The sequence below is a fragment of the Mandrillus leucophaeus genome, unplaced genomic scaffold (genome assembly GCF_000951045.1).
Source record: "Mandrillus leucophaeus isolate KB7577 unplaced genomic scaffold, Mleu.le_1.0 Scaffold504, whole genome shotgun sequence".
NCBI lineage: Eukaryota > Metazoa > Chordata > Mammalia > Primates > Cercopithecidae > Mandrillus > Mandrillus leucophaeus.
In genome coordinates, this window is record NW_012105410.1 from 59,427 (window position 1) to 81,396 (window position 21,970).

Here is a 21,970-nt window from a genome sequence, read left to right on the forward strand (position 1 = left end):
AATGGTTTTGGTTCCATATGAATTTTAAAACAGTTTTTTCTAATTCTGTGAAGAATGTCAATGTAGTTTAATGGGAATAGAATTGAATCTATAAATTGCTTTGGGCAGTATGGCCATTTTAATGATATTCACTCTTCCTATCCATGAGCATGTGATGTTTTTCCATTTGTTTGTGTCATCTCTGATTTCTCTGAGCAGTGGTTTGTAGTTCTCCTTGAAGAGGTCCTGCCTTCCCTTGTTAGCCATATTCGTCGGTATTTTTTTCTTTTTGTGTCAATTGTGAATGGGAGTTCATTCATAATTTGGCTGTCTGGTTACCTGCTACTGGTGTATAGGAATGCTAGTGATTTCTGTACAATGATTTTGTATCCTGAGATTTTGCTGAAGCCGCTTATCAGATTAAGAAGCATTTGGGCTGGGACAATGGTGTTTTCTAGATACAGAATCATGTCATCTGCAAACAAAGACAGTTTGACTTCCTTTCTTCCTATTTGAATACGCTTTATTTCTTTCTCTTGCCTGACTGCCCTGGCTAGAATTTCCGTTACTATGCTGAATAGGAATGGTGAGAAAGGGCATCCTTGTCTTGTGCCTATTTTCAAGGGGAATGTTTCCAGCTTTTGCCCATTCAGAATGATACTGGCTGTGGGTCTGTCATATATGGCTCTTATTATTTTGAGGTATGTTCCTTCAACACCTAGTTTATTGAGAGTTTTCAACATGAAGGGATGTTGAATTTTATTGAAGGCCATTTCTGCATCTATTGAGATAATCATGTAGTTTTTGTCTTTAGTTCTGTTTACGTGAAGAATCACATTTATTGATTTGCCTACGCTGAACCACCCTTGCATCTTGGGTGACATCATTAGGCTTTCTGTCCCCACTCAAATCTCATATTGAATTATAATCCCCATAATTCACACAGAGATGGTCTGGAATTGGAACTTATGTTGAAAAGGAAAGCAGAGAATAAGTGTTTGGAAAATTTCCAGTCTGATGGAGCAATAGAAAACAAAAACTCAGCTGCAGAAATTTGCATAAGTAATGAGAAGCCAAATGTTAATTGCCAAGACAATGGGGAAAATGTCTTCAGGACATGTCAGAAGTCTTCACAGCAAGCCCTCCCACTGCAGGGCCAGAAAACTAGGAGGAGAAAATGGTTTTGTGGGCTGGGCCCAGGGCCTTGCTGCTTTGTGAAGTCTCTTGGTGCCCATGCCCCAGCCGTGGCTAAAAGGGGCCAATGTACAGATCAGGCCATTGACTCAGAGGGTACAAGCCCCAAGCCTTGGTGTCTTACATGTGGTATTGGGCCTGTAGGTGCACATAAGTGAAGAAATGAGGTTTAGGAACTTTCACATAGATTACACAGAATGTATGCAAATGCAAGGATGTCCAGGCAGAAGTCTGCTGCAGGGGTGGAGCCTGGAGCACCTCTGCTAGGGCAGTATGGAAGGGAAATGTGGGGTTGGAGCCCCCACACTGAGTCCCCATTGGGGCACTGCCTAGGCGAGCTGTGGTAAAGAGGGCTACCTTCCTCCAGACCCCAGAATGGTAGATCCACCGACAACTTACACCATGTACCTAAAAAAGCCGTAAACAATGCCGGCCCGTGAAATCAGCCAGAGAGGGAGCTGTACCTTGCAAAGCCACAAGGACAGAGCCGCTCAAGGCCCTGGGAGTCCACCTCTTGCACCAGCGTGACCTGAATGTGAGACATGGAGTCAAAGGAGATCATTTTGGAGTTTTAAGATTTGGCTGCCCTGCTGGATTACAGACTTGCATGGCCCTCTGTTTTGCCCAATTTCTCCCATTGGGAACGGGTGTATTTACCCAATGCCTATACTCTTATTGCATCTATGAAATAACTAACTTGCTTTTGATTTTACAGGCTCATAGGCAGCAGGAACTTGCCTTGTCTCAGATGAGACTTTGGGGGGCTGTTGGAAAGGTTTGTGTTTTGAAATGTGAGGACATGAGATTTGGGAGGGGCCGGGGTGGAATGATATGGTTAGGCTTTGTGTTCCCACCCAAATTTCATCTTGAATTATAAACCTCATAATCCCCATGTGTCAAGGAAGAGTTCAGGTGGTGGTAACTGAATCATGGGGGTGGTTTCCCCCATGCTGTTCACATGATAGTGAGTTCTCATGAGATCTGATGGTTTTATTTATTTACTTATTTACGAGGTGGGGTCTTGCTCTGTCACCCAGGCAGTAGAGAATTGGTTCAATCTTGGCTCGCTGTGATATCCACCTCCCAGGTTCAAGCGATTCTCATATCTCGGTCTCTGGAGTAGCTGGAATTACAGGCGCATGTCACCACGCCCAGCTAATTTTTCTATTTTTAGTACAGATGGAGTTTCACTATGTTGGCCAGGCTGGTCTCAAACTCTTGACTTCAAGTGATCTGCCCACCTCAGCCTCCCAACGTGCTGGGATTACAGGTGTGAGCCATTGCTTCTGGCCAAGATCTTACAGTTTTATAAGGGCCTCTTCCCCCTTCATTCATTCACTCCCTCCTGCCACCTTGTGAAGAAGGTGCCTGCTTTGCCTTCCACCATGATCGTAAGTTTCCTCAGGCCTCCCCCAGCCACATGGAACTGTGAGTCAATTACACTTCTTTTCTTTATAAATTGCCTAGTCTCGGGCAGTTCTTTATAGCAGTGTGAAAACAGATTAACATACAGGGGTGGAGACTACTTGATCATGATGGATAAGCTTTTTGATGTGCTGCTGGATTTGGTTTGTCAGTATTTTATTGAGGATTTTTGTATTGATGTTTATCAAGGATACTGGCCTGAAGTTTTCTTTTTTGTTGTATCTCTTCCAGGTTTTGGTATCAGGATGATGCAGGCCTTATAGAATGAGTTAGGGAGGAATCCCTCCTTTTCAATTTTTTGGAATAGTTGCTGTAGAAATGGCATCAACTCATTGTCGTACCTGTGGTAGAATTCAGCTGTGAATGTCTTGTCCTGGGCTTTTTTGGTTGGTAGGCTACTCCTTATTGCCTCAATTTCAAAACTCATTATTGGTCTATTGAGGGATTCAATTTCTTCCTGGTTCAGTCTTAAGAGCATATGTATATCCAGGAAGGTTTTTATTTTCATTCCTCTCAAAGTATTTTATAATTTCTCTTGTGACTTCTTCTTTGGCCCACTGGTTTTAAAGAATGTGTTGTTTCATTTGCACATATTTGTTAATTTTCCAGTTTTCTTCCTATCAATTTCTAGTTTCATTCCATTGTGGTCAAAAATATAGTTATTATTTCAACCTTTTAAAATATATTGAGACTTGTTTTATGGTCTAACATACAGTCCATATTGGAGAATGTTCCATGTGCACTTCAGAAGAATTCTTGTTGAGTTGATCCTTTTATCATTATATAATATATTTCCTTGTCTTCTGTAACAATTTTTAACCTGAAGTCTATATTGTCTGATATTAGTATGGCTACTCCAGCTCTCTTATTTACTGTTTGCATGAAATATCTTTCCATCCTTTCACTATCAACGTATTTTTGTCTTTGGATCTAAGGTGTGTCTCAGCATATCTCCGAATCATTTTTTTTAAATCCATTCTCCCAATCTCTTCCTCTTAATTGCAGAGTTTAATCAATTTACATTTAATGTAATTGCTGATGAAGGACTTCTGCTATTTGTTTTCTAGGTCTTACACAGGCATCCCTTTCTTTTTTGTCCTTTGCTTTATTGCACATTGCTGATACTGCATTTTTTACAAACTGAAGATTCATGGCAACCCTGTATCAAGCAAGTCTATCAGCATCATTTTTCCAACAGCATGTGCTCACTTTTTGTCTCTGTGTCACATTTTGGTAATTCTCACAATATTTCAAACTTTTTCATGATTATTATATCTGGTATAGTGATTTGTGATCTTTGCTATTTCCAGTATTCTGTTTGGCTTTCAACAGTCTGATTATAATGTGTCTTGGTATAGACGTCTTTATCCTACTTTGGAGTCACAGAACTTCTTGGATGTGTAGACTTATGTCTTTCATTAAATTTGGTTAGTGTTTGGTCATTATTACTTCAAATATTCTTTCTGCCCCTTTCTCTCTCATTCTGGGACTACCATTTTGTGTATATTGGTACACTTAACGATGTCTCACAGATTTCTTAGGCTCTGTTCATTTTTCTTTATTCTTTTTTATTTCTGTTTCTCAGATTGGATAATCTCAATTGACCTATATTCATATTAGTTAATTATTCTGCCTGTTCAAATCTGTTCTGTCACTGTACTTTTCAGGTCCAGAATTTCTATTTGATTCCTTTTTCATAATTTCTCTTTATTGCTACTGTCTACTTAGGATATTGTTTTTCATGGTTTCCTTTAGTTCTTTGCCCATAGTTCCTTTAGCTCTTGAGCATATGATTTAAAGTCCACATTAAAAATGTCAAATGTCTCAGCTTCCTTTGGGACATTTTCTATCGGTTTCTTTTTTCCTGTGTATGGGTCATTGTTTCTTGTTTCCTATGCTTCATATTTTTTGCATTTTGAATATTATAAGGTGGCGACTATGAAAATCAGATTCTCTCCCTACCCCTGGGTTTGTGGTTGCTGTCTGTTATAGCTGTTATTTGTTTAGTGACTTTTTTGAACTGATTTTATAAAGTCTATTTTTTGTCATATGTGGCCAATGAATTCTCTGTTCTGTTAGCTTTGTGGTCAGTTAGTGATCTGACAGAGTTCCTTAGATGCCAAGATTCCGGTGTTCTTTTCATTTCTTTTCTTTCTTTCCTTTCCTTTTTTTTTTTTCTGAGACAGGGTCTTACTCTGTTGCCTAGGCTGGAGTGCAATTAAGTGATCATGGCTAACTGAAGCCTCTATCTCCTGGGCCCAAGAGATCCTCCCACCTCAGCCTCCTGAGTAGCTGGAACTACAGGCATGTATCACTAAGCTTGGCTGATTTTTAAAAGTTTTAGTAGCGACAAAGTCTCACTATGTTGCCCTCGCTGGTCTCAAACTCCTAGGCTCAAGCAGTCCTCCCACCTCAGCCTCCCAAAGTGCTAGGATTACAGGCATGAGTCACCACACTCGGCCACGTGTGTTTTTTCTAGATTGAACACTGCTTATTTGCTATAAACTTTTGATTAGTTTCCAGAGTTCCAATAAAGTTGGTGTTGGCTGTTTTTGTCAATTATTACTGTTTTTATGGAAGGCTTTTGGAGTTCCCTGATCTGCCAAGTTTGCTCATGTTACCAGGCAAAGTATCTTTTAAGAAACAGTGAGATATATTTAAATTATAAAGCAAGAAAGGTGTTTTATTACCATGGCACTACTCAAAAGATCAAGCAGTACTTCTAGCAACATGCAGTATAAATCCGGACACTAACAGTCACTAAAATCATGAATGTAAAAATATTATATAAAACATAAATATAGTACACAGATAATATTGTTATTGTTGTTATTGTAGCATTTGGTCAGGGGAAGAATCTTCAAAATGCTGGTACAGAATAAATAGTCAAGAGCAATAAACTTGATGTTCTTATGATTAAAAGTGCCCAAACAACAATCTCACTTAAAAAAATGGAGGCAGTAACTACTCCTTCCTCTTTTGTACGGAGTCCATTTCTGTATCCCTAAACTCTAACATAGTGCCTGGCATATAGTGGATATAGTAAAGAAATTTCTTATAAATACATAAAAATATATGCAGAAATAACCTCTTCCTATCCCTTAAGGAAAAGAAAGAAAACATCAACATTTATTAGAAACCCATTATCTGTCAGGAACTGTGCTAAGTGTTTGAAATATATTGTATCTAATTGAATCCAGAGACTCTATGACATAGGTATCATCATCCCCAATTCATGGACAGAGAAATGAGAGAAGTGATCTTTCCAAGGCCACACAGCTGAAGTGAAAATTATTTAAACCTATAGTATCTCTATAATTCTAAGGCCTGTGCTGTTTGCACCACAGCATATTGATCTAACTTACTCTACTCTGCCACAGAACAGACTCAAAACATCTAGGTAAGCTCTGTCTATCTGAACACATAAAGAAGGCATAAACTAGAGAAAGCAGCACTGTCTGAAAAGCAAATTGCTTAAAATTTCCACTGCCAAGAGACCAGATGGTTTCTGGGATATCTAGTTAGGCTAAAAATACCTGCACCCACAATGAGTTTGATTTACAAACAAAGAAAAGCAGGGGTAGCCAGTATAAATATACAGCTGGAAAACTAGAAGATTTAAGTACTTAAAAAACACTGCTTACAGGGTTTCAAATGGCCATATAAAACGTTAGATAGCTTATGCTCTCAGTTGCTTGCTCATTACTCTGTCTGTCTCTTACATACCTACACCATACTTGTTTCTTAAGGATACCTTCAGGTCTGACAGAGCTGAGTCCCACCAATAAATTAAAGTTGGAGAGAACCCTCTTGCCAGTCTCTGGCCTAAAAGACCCTACCCACCCTCTCCATCCTGTCACACATACACACATCTCTCTCTCACCCACCCACCCACTCACTTACTCACTCACTCACACACACCCTGAAGTGAAACCCAGAAGCTTCTTTAGACCTTGGTGCAGCTGCTATCTACCCAGAAGTAGGTAATATTTTGTTATACTCTGGGTTACCTGCCTTGTCTATACTAGTATTCTTTGTATTTTTTTAGGTGTACATTGTAATGGTTTTTAGTATATTCAGTTATTTAACCATCACCACAATTAATTTTAGAACATTTCTGTCACCTCAAAAAGTTCCCCATACCCTTTAGCTATCACCCTCAAACCCCACTTCCTCCAGCCCTACTACTCATGTATTTTATGTCTCTACGTATTTGCCTATTCTGGACTCACGCTTGTATTCTTTTACTGATGGATAGGAACACTTGTTTCCATAGCTGTATTCCAAAAGGCCTAACATAATGCAGAAGGATTTGAGTTCTCTTAAATGAGAAATAACCGGACAGATTCTCACTTTCCTCTGTAGCAACCATGTATCTTTTTGGAACAATGGAGGGTATAAATTATTTTTTTAAAAAATGGAAGGAGAGCAGCCTTCTGTTGCAAAGGTAGATAATTTCAAAACACATATTTAAGTGCAGGGCCTTTTGTCATAGAGCTCTGATAATGGTCTGACAGAAAGAACATAGATTTGGAGTAAAAAGAGAACTTGGGTTCCAGTTCCATCTCTGTATTCTACTGAGTTGAGAGGTTCTTGGGTGAGTCACCTAACCTCTTTGAATTGCAGCTTCCTTCGCTGTAAAACAGTGGTATTACACATTTTGCAGGATGAATGTGAGAATTAAATCACATGAGGTATGCTAAGAACTCAACATGGCAGAGAGCCCAAGGAAGCAATGGGAAAAGGCTAGCTCCTGACACTACCCCTCACCAAACTTCCAGGCCTTTCTGAAGACTATGAGAATATTTCTGTTCTAAAATGGCAGAGATATTACTGACGCCTCTAAAACCTGCCATTCTCCTTAAGCTCCACGTTGCTTCTCCTTAAGCTATCTTCCTTTTCCGGCCATATTCCATTACTTTTAATAAGATTTGTCCTCTTAATATAGCAGGTTGGTAAACACTTGACTTGTTCCAATTCCTTTATCTCTCCTCCAACACACACACACACACACACACACACACACCCCAAGCCACCAAGCCTTGCCATTTCAACTCACTGCTTCATCTTCTTCTCATAATCTCCTCTCCCTCAAGCCACTGTTTGACTATTCCCACACACAATTTAAGTTTGATCTTTATTGTTACAATTTCCTAATGGCCCCCACCCCCTTTCTTTTCATGCCCTGGCCTCATTTCCTCCGTAACTCAAAACTCTGGTTTAAGCCACCTCTAGACATTTCCATTTTAGAGGAAGAATCTTAAGAAATCACAGAATAGGCCGGGCGGGGTGGCTTAAGCCTGTAATCCCAGCACTTTGGGAGGCCGAGACGGGCGGATCACGAGGTCAGGAGATCGAGACCATCCTGGCTAACACGGTGAAACCCTGTCTCTACTAAAAAATACAAAAAACTAGCCGGGCGAGGTGGCGGGCACCTGTAGTCCCAGCTAGGAGGCTGAGGCAGGAGAATGGTGTAAACCCGGGAGGCGGAGCTTGCAGTGAGCTGAGATCCAGCCACTGCACTGCAGCTCGGGCGACAGAGCGAGACTCTGCCTCAAAAAAAAAAAAAAAAAAAAAAGAAATCACAGAGTAAATCCCCCTGCCCTAGCTTGTAGGTAAGGCATAACACTCTGCATTTTACATAGATGAGACTGAAGGAGAGCCAACTGATTCTACTCAAGGTCACACTGCTACTTCTTCCCTAAAACTCCACCCCTTAGTTCTCTGAATCTGCTTATTTTCCTCAATCCTGAAGCTAGTATTCCAATATCACATCACTTATGCATTTCTGTTACCTGAATGCTTCTGTATTTCATTTGTGAATTTTAAGGAAAGGTACCTATTTCCCAGAGGGTCTTCAGATTTCAATTCACTCTAACACTGGCTGGACAAGTGTTTAGTATCTCTGAGTCTGTCAGTAAGTCTCTGTCTATATCTCTCCTTATACATACACTGTATAGAAAGCACAGCCACTTTAAGTCCCTTGATGTGCCACACTCTGAGCCACCAGAGACTCAGGCTTAAAAGTATCTGGAGTTTAGAAAACAAAATGATGTAGCTATGGTTAATTTCTACTAAGTAGAACACCGATCTTTCTTTTATAGCATCTATAAAAAGTATCAATATAAGCTATTGCTAAAGCATTCGAAGACTAAAAAGCAACTTCATAGCACATAAAAATGTTATCAACATGGTCACTAGACTTCCCCCTAAATCCCATATTAATCCTATGGAATCTAATCTAAAAAACAGCCATTAGCCAATCTAAGCTCCTAGAACCCTCCTAGAGGCCCTCTGCTGCAAGTTTGACAATCAGTTCTGACAAAGCCCCAGTTTAACCTACCAACAGGCACAAGGCCTGTCTTATTCAAACATTCCACAAATATTTACTGAGCCCTTACTATGTGCCAGGCACTGTACTAAGTATTATAACGATGAACAAGATGCTATGCCTGCCTTTGATGAGTTTAAAGTCTAGAGAAGAAGGTGAACAGAGGCAGCATGAGGATCTGTAAGAAGGTATGGAGTACAGCAGAAAGAGCAGTAAACTCAGAGCCAAGAAGCGTCAGTTCTAACTCAGTTTCCTCCTGTTTTAGCAGTCTAAGATTTGGCAAGCCATGTTCTCTCTCTGGGCTTTAGTCTTCCATTTAGAAAACAAATGGACTGAATAAGATGATATTTAAGGTCCTTTTCAGCTATAAGAGTTCATGTTCCAAAAGAAGATAAAAATCGCAGCAGCAGCAGCAATATTCACTGAAGACTTAGTATGTGCCAGAAATCTTGCTAGGAACCATTTACTTAAGATTCAATTTTTGTACGAAATGGCATTACCTGCATTACTATATCACTTAAAAAGAAAAAAAACTGGAAAGAAGACTGGTTTGATTATGTTTCTTTGTATGGTTATACTCTAAGTTACAAGAAGAATCTGAAGTGATTTACAGTAAAAATACATAAAGACTAAGCCTTAAGACAATAAAGACCGCATTAAGTAATACATGTAAGAAGGGTACAGCAAAAATTATTTTTTAAAAAAATTAACAGGCCATGTCAGAAAGCCATGGTGACTGAATTGAAAATCCTGTCCTAAACCTAACTTGCCTGACAGCCAAAGCAAAGAGGAAAATGCAACTAGACATGGAGCTCTCTTAAAGGAATCAAAAAAAGAAATCTTTTTCATGCTGCACTATAAGATGAATTGCAACCATGTGTTTAGTTCGTTTCTCATGGGGAAGAGGAAATGAGAAATGAAGGGAAATAAGTTTTTAAAAATAATTAAACCAGTTTTCAGATACTTAAACATTTAACTTTACAATGATATATCCTTCTTATGGTTCAAATTAATTTTTTTCAATTATCATGTATTTTGTGATTAACCTAACAATAATCTTGGATAAACTATTATTCTATCTGCCTATTTGGAAAAAATTTCATTTTCAAAGGGATGTAGAACTTCATTAATATGGCTGCAAAACCCTCTTTACTGTGATTTTTTTCAAATGAAAGCAAACTGACCAACTGGCAAGACTTACAGAATCTATTGATGCATTCCTTCCAAAATAATCACCTCATCAGTCATACCTATTCACCCTTACCTCCAGGCTTTTGTGCTTAAGAAAGAAAAGTTTATCAAGTAAACAGGAAAAACAAATGGCAGATTCATTTGATTCAAATACAGGTATAAAACCTTTAAAAGTTTTTACACAGTCTTCTCTTTAGGAGAAGAATTTGCAGGAAAAAAAACCTATTGTTGTTGCTTTAACAGAAAAAAAAATGCATTTGAAATATCCAAAAACTATAAATGATGTTAAATTTTTAACTGTGGTAAAAGATAAATTTATAATTTTAACCATTTTTAAGTGTATAGTTACACTGTTGTACAACCATCACTACGCTAATTCTTTTTGAATATGTCCATATGCTACATCTCATTGTCAGCACTAATAACTCCGTACTGTTTTCCTAAATATAATTTGGAACTAAAACTTACTGTTTTCTTATCTAAGGAAACAGCATGTTCTAAGTAAGAGATGCAATTCACAGTATTACTATAACTGATTTTGCAAACTAAGGTTTCCATGACATCAGCAAACTATTTCCTAAAAAGAAACCCTAATAAACTAAATTCGATGGTCTTGATAACTATACTAATAATTAAACCTCAGTTGTTAGGCAGAAAGTGAGCCCTGAAACCCAGAAATGTGTAATACTGATTATAAGCATTTCTTAATAGAAAAATCTTAAGTGAATATTTTCCAATAAATTAGTTCCATTGTGGCTCAATGGAACAGGGTAAGGACAAGGATGGGCTGGAAGAGGAAAAGAAGATATATAAGAGATGTTCCAGAACCACTTATAATGAAAAGCACACTCCTCCATATAGGCTTTGCAATTTTGTCCATTAGAAAAGAATTTTTAAAGTTCTGTGGTAGGCATCTCTAAGCGATGAAATATTAACCTGCTACTCCCTTTAAAAGAATGAATTACAAAGGTATAAGAGACTGGAATTAGTGATAAGCAATTTATCCATTCAATACCTACTCCAACTAACTAGGGCAACTGTCCCTTGGTATAATATTTGGATTTTAATATACATTTTTTTTTCTAATTTGTTTTAAATTATGAGATATTAATTAATCACAGATTTCATAAAACAATAATTATTGGCTTCAAGGAGTATTTATTGTCACTCGATGGGAATGAAAAATTTGATCTTTTTCTCTTTGCAGTAGATCCCTCTCTTATAATCATTAAAATATGTGTCCTATGAATTGAGGGAAAATACACACACACAACCAGGAGCTGAAAATTCTTAGTCAAGCAATCTTGACTTTTTTTTTAACTTTAGAAGGCATCTATAGTTCAAGTTCATGCAATGCAGGAGTCCCATCTTCATCATAAATAGAAAGGACACTGGCTTACTTACTGGGTCCTGTTTACATCAAGCAAGCCTAAGTGGTTATGCTACAATGGCCATTCAACAAATGTCAAATGAGTGAACAAATATTATGGGAGGTACTTTACTGGGAAAAGAGCTGCCATCACCTAGTGAAGAGGAGGCATTTAAGCGAAAGGGAGATTCAGTGAATTTTACTCTCAGAAACAACAGAGGAAAATCAGACTACTCACAAATAACATATACAAAAAAGATTCAAAAATTAAAACTACATAAAGGATCATAATAGTAAGCATTTTATAATATTTTTAAACTTTTATAGCTTCCTTCTGTCATATTTATGAATAACTAGCAGTAAAAGTCTTACAATAGAAAGGGTCTATCTAGGTGTCTATCTAGGCTCACGCCTATAATCTCAGCACTTTGGGAGGCTGAGACGGGCGAATCTCTTGAGCCCAGGAGTTCCAGACCAGCCTGGGGAACATGGCAAAATCCCATCTCTACACAAAATATAGGGAAAAAAAAAAAAATTAGCTGGGCATGACAGTACACGCCTGCAGTCCCAGCTACTCAGGAGGCTCAGATGAGAAGATTGCCTGAACCCAGGAGGGCGAGGCTGCAGTGAGCTGTGATCACACCACTGCACCCCAGTTTAGGGAACAGAGAGAGCTCCTGTCTCAAAACAAAAACAAACAGACAAAAAACCCAAAAAAAGAAAGGGTCCAGGTGTGTATTCACAGGAGCAGCAAAAGAGAGATCTACTAAATAATACTGGTGGAAAGAAAGCGTTGAACCCTAGAGATAAGGGTGAGCAATACCAGCTTTAAACAAAACAGAAAATGAACTGGGGTGAAGACTGTGTCTTTGGCTAGACACAGTGGCTCATACCTATAATCCCAGTGCTTTGGAAGGCTGAAACACGAGGACTGCTTGAGCCCAGGAGTTCAAGACAAGCCTGGGCAACACAAGGAGACCTCGTCTCTACAAAAAAAAATTTTTTTTTAATTAGCCAGACATGGTGGCACACACCTATGGTCTCAGCTATTTGGGAGGCTGAGATGGGAGGATCATTTCAGCTCAGGAGATTGAGGCTACAGTGAACCATGATTACCCAATTATACTCTAGCCTGGACAACAGAGTGAGACACTGTCTCAAAAAAAAAAAAAAGATTGTATCTTTACATCTGTGTATTAAAACAGAGCCGAGCATGTAGCAGCTGTTCACAAAATGTCTGTTGAATGAATGTATGCATGAGTCCTTCCTTCTTTCTTCCATTTCTTTTTCGCTTCCCTTCCTTCCTCCCTTCTATCTATTCATCTTTCTTTTCCTCCACCTAGCCCTTCATTATCCTTCTAGCACCCATCATCTATCCAATTCCTTCTTCCTTTCCTTCCCAGGGCCTACAAAGTCTAAAGGATCAAGAGATTCCTTGACAAAGGTCTTAAAAACTTTTCAGTTTGCCCTCTTACAACCTATAAAGATATATTTTAGGTCTAGGCACTGAAAAGAAAATCAGTTCTGCTCTCACTTCCTACTAAGTCCAGAGGGAGAGTCTGTGCATATTGTCAGACTGCAGAAGACTTTATTGTTTCCTCCCAAGATAAAAGGGTCATACTTTGCAGCACAGCAATTAGCACAATCCTATCCTGAGGATGTCAGAAAAGGGGTAAATGTTATTTTTCCTGAAAAGTTCAGGTCAGCCCTTTTTCCCTAGTCCATATTTGAAAACCAATTCCCACCTCTTTTCTCCCCTTCCACCTCCTCACCAAAGTAGCCACAACAAATACCTTTGCTCCCCCAGTCCCTTTTATCTCATACCCCAAAACCAAAGAATGCTGACTGAATTCAGCATCAGTCTCTTACCCTGCCAGGAAAGCTAAGGAGTAGGAGTTGTTCTTGGAAACAAATGCCGAGCGATGTGTCTGTGTCATCTGGCCTCGAGAAGGTTCTTCATTCTCTGAATCTGAGAGACGTGCAGGACACTGGCAGGGAGACAAGGGAGACAACACTGTCCATTTGGAGTTCCCAAGGCATCTAGTCTAGCTATAGGTTCAAATCTCTTTCTCTATGTCACTTCTCTGTGAGCTCCAACCTGTGTTTCCAACTGCTTCCTGGAGATACCAATCTCAAATGTGGTTCAAATTCAATATATCCAAAATCAAACTCACTATATTTCTCTTCGTAAGCCCCATAACCAACCCATCTAGAAAACTAAATGCCATCTATTTCTGTCCCTTACTTCTAATTCATAGTAACATTTGGACAGCGGCTTTAGGTACTCCAACACTTCTAAATATTTTATTTCATTTACTGTTTATGTCACTCCCATTAAAAGCAGGGTGATTATCTGTCTTTTACAGATAGCAAACTGAGGATCATAGTAGTTAATTTTCCTGGAATTACAGGGTTAATACATGGATAAAACTGGTTCTTAAATTAAGAGCATTAGTCTCCAAGCTATTTCCACTCTAATCTATTCTACTTCTAGAATGTCTCTCAGATCTAACTCTTCCCATTTATATTCATGGTCATTGCCTTACCTTAGATTCTCATCATCTTTTGCCTGGACTACTGCAACAATCTACTTACTGGTCTCATTCTCTTCAGGCTTTCTTCTCTCTAATACCCTCCACACCACCAAGAATTATCTTTCCAGCAATCACTCCCCTGCTTAACTGCTGGTGACTTCAGGATAAAGTCTAAATGCCTCAGCCTAATACCACAACCTTCACAAACTAGACCTAACCTTCTTTCACAGCTTTTCTCCCACCAGTTCCCACACACGGAACTCCCTGAGCTCTAGCACAACCAAACTATTTTTACTCTCCACATGTACCACAGTCTTTCAAAACCTCTATCTACCCTTTGGATATGCTACACCCTTTGCCTAAAATTCCATCTGCGCTCTCTGCCTATAAAATACTCATTGGCCTTTCAGAGTCATCTAAAACACCACTTTTTCTGCAAAGGCTTCCAAATTATCCTAGAGTTAGTTTTTCCATCTTGTTTATATCCATTCATTTATTGTTGTTTTACTTTGGAGTCCCTTTTTAGAGTCTTTCCAATTACATTAGAAACATCTTAGAGGTACGTCTTTTACATATAATGTAATGAAGTTTTGCCTCATTATTAAACATGAGAGTCTTTTTCTTTTAATGGATAGCAACTAATCACACTGAACTGTAGCTTCTTATTTAGGGGTCTGTTGTGCTTTATGCAATGAGCCCTGTGAGAGCAAGTGACCATCTTTTAAAAAAATTTCCAATACTGTTATATAGTAGGTAAAGAAGAACCTTTTAATCAGTTGATGATTAACCAATAATCTAATGATCAAGTATTATCAAAGTAAGAGTTGTAGATGTAGGCACGCAAGGCATCATATGGCTCCGAGTACCCTGCATTCCTGAAATGCTTTGTTTTCCTCTCGGCTGACAGGCACATCAACACAATAGACTGATTTGAACAATTACAATTTACAGAGAGGCCTTTCAATTTTGTAGGGTATCATTCCTCAGAGAACCCTGTTGTACAAAATATTCAATGAAGAAACTTTAATAGCACTAACCCATTATCAAATTTTATATAATATTCTCTTCTCACTCTATAAAAAAGAAAAGCTTTGATACCAATAGACTCAATAGGGAATAATGGCAATTTCTGTCTATATAAGCCTCTCTTCATAATTAAATCAGTACCAAGTAAAAAGTGTTCAAATCCTAGCTCTGTCAGCTATCACTGTCACTATGGGTTAGTTGTTGTTTTATCTTCCTGAGCCTCAGTTTCCTCATCTGTAAAACAAAGACTTCTCTGTCTACTATAGTGACAGGCCATTAAAAATACCTAGAGTACATTAGCTAACAAGTAATAAGTGCTCAAAAAGATAGATCTTATTTGTATGAACTCCCAAACTATTAATCTTTTAAGAAAAATTTCAGTTTTATAACAGATATATGCCAAGTTCCTTTTTTTTTTTTTGAGACAGAGTCTCACTCTGTTGCCCAGGCTGGAGTACAGTGGCACGATCCCAGCACACTGCAACCTCCGCCTCCCTGGTTCAAGTGATTCTCCTGCCTTAGCCTCCTGAGTAGCTGGGATTACAGGTGCCCACCACCACACCCGGCTAATTTTTGTATTTTTGGTAGAGACAGGGTTTCACCATGTTGGCCAGGCTGGTCTTGAACTCCTGATCTCAAGTGATCTGCCCGCCTCAGCCTCCCAAAGTGCTGGGATTACAGGTGTGAGCCACCGTGCCCGGCGCCAAGTTCCTTTCAGTTATTGCAAAATAAATTACATTACAAATAAATAACTATTTATTTAGACAAAAGCTCTGCCACCCCTCTACATTTCTATTCCCAATATTTACTCCTTATCTTTCATCTTTGATAAAAATAAGCCCCAAGGCACTATGGATTCCTAAAATGGTACAAAGCATGCATAAATTAAATCCTTGCAGTGACATCTAAAACAATGTTGTACCTAAAAAAACTAAAAGAAAGATAATACTCGAAGTTGGCAAGATGTGAGGAAATTAGTTTAGTACTCCTCACGCACTACTGGTGGGAGCATAATAAACCTATAATAAATATAAACCTTCTGGAGGGCAACTGTGTAATAAACATCAAAAATGTTAAAAAGAGCACTCCTTTTGACCTGGTCATTCTACTTCTAGTAATTTATTCTAAGGAACTAATAAGAAAAAAATGAGACAAGTGGATTCCATCACAGTGGTGTTTAAGATAGCAAAATACCAACAAAAGATTACTTAAATAAATTCTACAGTCAAGAATATTAGAAGACCACTGAATAATGATGTGGATTATTTATTTACACACAAAAAATAGGCCGGGCATGGTGGTTCACACCTATAATCCCAGCACTTTGTGAGGCTGAGATGGGTGGATCATTTGAGCCCCAGAGTTCGAGACCAGCTTGGGCAACACAGTGAGACCCTGTCTCTACAAAAACAAAAACTTTAAAAAAACTAGCCAGGCGTGTAATAGGCTCCTGTGGTCCCAGCTACTTCAGAGGCTGAAGTAAAAGGATTGCTTGAGCCCAGGGGCTTGAGGCTGCAGTGAACTATGTTCACGCCACTACACTCCAGCCTGGGTGACACAGTGAGACCCTGTCTCAAAAGAAAAAAAAAAAAAGGAAAGAACACCTACACTTTGTTTTTGAGACAGAGTCTCGCTCTGTCACTCAGGTTGGAGCACAGTAGTGTGATCCCAGCTCAATGCTGAGATCACTGCTCCACCTCCTGGGTTCAAGCAATTCCCCTGCCTCAGCCTCCCAAATAACTGGGACTACAGATGCACGCCACCATGGCCAGCTAACTTTTGTATTTTTTATTAGAGATGGGGTTTTGCCATGTTGGTCAGGCTGGTCTTGAACTGCTGACCTCAGGTGATCCATCCACCTCAGCCTCCCAAAGTGCTGGGATTACAGGTGTGAGCCACCGCGTCGGGACAACACCCACACTTTAAGATAAATTAAAAGAGGTTATAAAACAGTATCTAGGCCGGGCGCAGTGGCTCATGCCTGTAATCCCAGCACTTTGGGAGGCTGAGGTGGACAGATCATGAGGTCAAGAGATCGAGACCATCCTGGCTAACATGGAGAAATGCCATCGCTACTAAAAATACAAAAGATTAACTGGGCGTGGTGGCACGTGCCTGTAGTCCCAGCTACTCAGGAGGCTGAGGCAGGAGAATCAATTGAACCTGGGAGGCAGAGGTTGTAGTAAGCCAAGATCACACCGCCGCACTCCAGCCTGGCGACAGAGTGACTCCATCTCAAAAAAACAAGCAAAAAACCAGTATGTATACTAGGTTACATTTTCTGAAAAGAAAAACAATACATGGTGTATATTTATATGTTCTTAGAAATGAACATATCTATATGTTCTATATGTTCATATGGTACATATCTATAAGGATATGTACTAAAATGTTTATAGGGATCATTTCTAGGTTGGGGGATGACAAGTAATTTTTCCCTTTTTGCTTTCTAGTCTTTAGTATAACCATAACTGCTGTATCAAATTGTTTTCTAATAATTCGATTATGGATTAAATGTACCATAACTAATTGTAATAAATTAAACACTGTGCTCACTTTATTTCCATTCTAAAAAAAAAAACCACATGATAATCTGCTACTAGAGTAAGCTTCTTCCTCCTTCCATTCAAACTTAATTTCATAAACATGTATCAAACACTTCCAATGTGCAGGGTACTACAGGAGATTTAAATGGATAAGACATTTCCTATACTCAACAAACTTACAATCTAGTAGAAAAACACAAACACACAAAAAACCATGATGTAAAGGAAAATGAGAGAACTCTTATAAAAGTTACAAAGTGGGGGCTTGGGGGAGTGGCTGATGGGAGTCGAGAAACAGAAGAGGAATTCCTATAGGCTTCATGAATGTGACAGCTTTTGAACTGGACATGGAGAGATAAATAGCCTTCCAACAGGTAAGCTAGATGGCATTTCAATGAGATGAAAATGCAAGAGCAAAGACCTTGAAAAGGGAAAGCACAGTGTATGTATTTGGGGGAAAGCAAATATATACTCCTTAGAGTTTTGGGGTATAAGCAAGGATGAAAGCATAAGCTAGAATCACACTGAGGGCCTGAATGTTGCGGTGAAGAGTCCTCATTTAATTTCACAAGAGGAGTCATTAAAATTTTGGGGACAGGAGAGAGAAATGATCAGTCTCGCGCTAATCACAATAGTTTCTATGTAAAAAATAATCCTTTGGTCAGCTTTCTTAAGATTCTTTTGGGTCTCAATTTGAATGTAGTCTTGGCCAAACTAAATGGAATTATTTGCTCCACACCGAAAACTCTTAAATTAGAGCCATTTAAAAGTCCTCCAAAATATAAAAGCAGCCCAGGCACACTGGCATGATCATGCCTGTAATTCCGCACTTTGGAAAGCTAAGGTGAGAGGATCCCTTGAGCTCAGGAGTTTGAGACCAGCCTGGGCAACATAGGGACACCCTCATCTCTACAAAATAAAAAAAGTAAAATAAAAATTGGCCAGCCATAGTGCTACACACCTGTGGTCCCACCTACTTGGAAGGCTGAGGCGAGAGGACTGCTTGACCTTGGGAGGTCGAAACTATAGTGAGCCATGACTGTGCAACTGCACTCCAGCTTTGTCAACTGAACAAGTCCCTATCTCTTAAATAAATAACTATAAAAGAAAACAGAAAAAAAGGCAAAAATCACAAAAATCTAAAACTTGACACATTCGTAGGTCAGATTTTATCCAACGCATTTGTAAAACTGGCTGTTATCAAGAACAAATCAGAATTTGTACTTTCTGACTCCTTTTAAGATTAAAATTAGGTGGATGCATTTGATTTCTATTTCAAAAATGGTAGTGGCAAATGAAAACATAATTAGAGTAATTTCCTAGTCTTGGCATGACCTAGGAACAACAGGTTATTTCTATCAAAGGACCATTGTGAAGGGTCAGCTCTCTCTGTCAAGGCTAGTTTATCCTTCTGGGTTGTTCTGCCTGAGGACCTTAATGGGTAGTAGAACTGTCAGGGTGAAGAGGTAGAGCCGCGGTCTTTAGAGATTACAAACCACAGCTGGGGCTACTAGTCATACAACATACTACATACACAAGACCATCATAGAGCTTATTCTTGTCTAGCTAAACTGTAGCCTCTCTAGTAGCAGTCTTTTTTGCCCTCTGTGGTTTCTAACGTTCAGAGCATTAAGAGTACACAAACACTTCATGCCTGTAAACTGAATCTTTTGGAAGGCTGAAACCCTGTAAAATGTAAGTGGCTTGTTTAATAATTAAATAATTATTATTATTATAACTAGAATCAGAAGCCGCACATGTATGTGGCACTCAGCAAACACTACTGTACCAAGAAAGCTTAAAGAATTTTCTTTTTTAAGTTCAGGAAAGACACCTTTGCAAAAATAAAACCAAGGCCAGGCAGTGATTACATCTGTAATGCCAGCACTTTGGGAGGCCGAGGCGGACATATCACTTGAGCCCAGGAGTTCACGACCAGCGTGGGCAAAATGGTAAAACCCTATCTCTACAAAAAATACAACAATTAGCTGGGTATAGTGGCACAAGCCTGTAGTCCCAGATACTTGGAAGGCTGAGGGAGGAGGATTGCTTGAGCCTGGGAAGTTGAGGCTGCAGTGAACCATGATCACACCCCTGCACTCCAGCCTGGGCAACAAAGCAAGACCCTGCTCCAGAAAAATAAAAATAAATAAACCCAGAAGCACAAAGAAATTAAGTAACCTGGCCAAAGTTGTACAAACAGTTACAATGCTGGGACCTGTGTAAGAGGTAGACTGCTGATCCAGAGATTTTTTTTTTTTGCCCCCACTTGGCTATCTTGCCTGTCATTATAGATGGTAAAGCTTTATCGATTCCAGCTGCCCAGAAAGATAACCTGAAATATTAACAAGCCTGAATCACAAAATATTTTAAAAGATAGGAGTCTAAAGATGTGCTAAGTACACTCACAAACAATATATGTCCAATCCAATATGACTTACTAAAGAAATCAAACTCAATTGTGATTATCCATTTGGGTATAATTAGTGGATCCTCCAAAAGTGCTTCCTTATGTAAGTTAAATACACAACTTGCAACCTTTTCTAGTAATTTACTCGGTAAATAAGTAATGAAACAAACTCAGGCAGGATTTGGCCCAGTTAGAAGTCTAATTAAATATAGACTAAGTATCTAAACCTACCTTATATCTACACTGTGCTGTTTAGGGTATTACAACGAATAAAGGAAAGTAAAATACATGCTTTAAGAAAATCTAGTTGAGGACAGAAGACAATGTACAAATCTTAAATGTCAAATAACACATAAGTCAAAATAACAACATACATATAAATCTTATCACAAGTAGTAAACTACACTAGGTTTTTCCTTTCACTTACCTGCTTTTCCCACTGTTCCTTCATCTTCCCACAAGTCTTAATATCCCATTCAAAAATTATTTTCTCAAGCTCTGGCCTGGATGTAAGTTCTTCACTACTTTTAAACTGCACAGTCAATGACTGTTACTGGTCTCACAGTTTACCAACACAGGTCTTTCAGGTCCAGGTCACCTGGGCTAACCACTGATTTCTGAGGCAGGTATCCATTAAAAAGGTGATTTACTTACACGTTCCAGATTTGTTTTCAGTACTAATGGTTCATCTCTTTTTTTCTGTTCATCCATTTTCCTTTTCCCTGTTTCTGTATCCTCTGGTAACAGCTTGTGGATTTGATCTTCAGAGGGTTTTTCCTCTTGTAACTTTTCTTCTCTGAGCTAAAAATACAAATAATGCAAATACAGTCGAGTTTTAGGCAACTCTAAACTTAGAAACATATTTTACTCTGTAGTTTATTAGAACAAACAGATCACATGGCAGTTTTGAGACTATTTTTCTTATCAGATATAGAGCCCTCTTGATTTCTAAGTAAATCTACCTTTACTTGGCTCTTGCCAAACATACTCTTCAGGGCTAAAGATTTAACTGCTCTGCATTGTTAAGCAATATGAAATCATATTCCCATAAGCCAGATGTAACTGCACTGGACTAGGAGAAGAGCAGAGATGGCCACAGAAAGCCAGAGAAGCTGGATGAGGCCTCCTTGGCAACAAAAGAATGACTTAATGCAGTTCTAACGTCCTATATTTTTATGCTGTTATCCTGCAGTTACAGGATAAGTCAAGATACACAGTCTACAAAGAAATTTTGTTTTAATTTTATAATAGTAGAGATGGGATCTCACTATGTTGCCCAGGCTGGTCTTGAATTCCAGGGCTCAAGCAATCCACCTGCCTAGGCCTCCCTAAGTGCTGGATTACAGGCATGAGCCACTGCACCTGGCTGTACAAATTTATGGCAGAGAGATATGCTCTTTATTTTGGGGAGGTGGCATGGCATTATCAAAATAGCATGGGCTTTGCAATAAAACCTTGGTGACCATGAGCAAAGGAAGCATCATTTGCTTGTCTTCAAGAAAACAGGGATAGTGCAACTTACCCTGCGGGAGTAAATGAGATAACAATTTATTAACAGAGTCTTGCTGTGTACCTATAGTACATCAAGACTCCATTTCTACTTTTTTTCCTTTTTCCTGGCTAGAGTTTTAATAACATTTAAATAAAATGATGTATATCAAAGCAATTACAGGCTACTAATACTTTTAATTATTCTTATGAAAAAGTTAAGCTAAAGAACAAATAAATATTTTTGATAGGCTGCTGCCTCTGGGTTCAAAACAAAACAAACAAACAAAAACAGAAAAAACGCCACAACAACAAAGCCTTAGTCTTAACTTTCTGATTTCTGTAGGTCTGATTTTTGTAAGCCTGAAATAATCTTTAAGATATTAGTCGAATTCATGAGGTTATGAATATGCAAAGAACACCAAACACAATGCTGTGCCAGGAGGAGATTAAAATTAAAAAAGGTACTACCATCTC

The 21,970-nt window shown here is 38.8% G+C and overlaps 1 protein-coding gene across 1 annotated transcript in view; it reads right to left on the reverse strand.

Moving 5' to 3' along the window:
* Positions 1–21,970, reverse strand: part of RNF169 (ring finger protein 169) — a 68,358-nt gene that overhangs the window by 13,906 nt on the left and 32,482 nt on the right. The window contains exons 3-4 of the mRNA XM_011996226.1: positions 20,660–20,806; positions 13,359–13,477 (exon numbers count right to left, since the gene is read on the reverse strand). Of these exons, the coding sequence (XP_011851616.1) occupies positions 13,359–13,477; positions 20,660–20,806 (266 nt within the window). The remainder of the gene's footprint in view (positions 1–13,358; positions 13,478–20,659; positions 20,807–21,970) is intronic.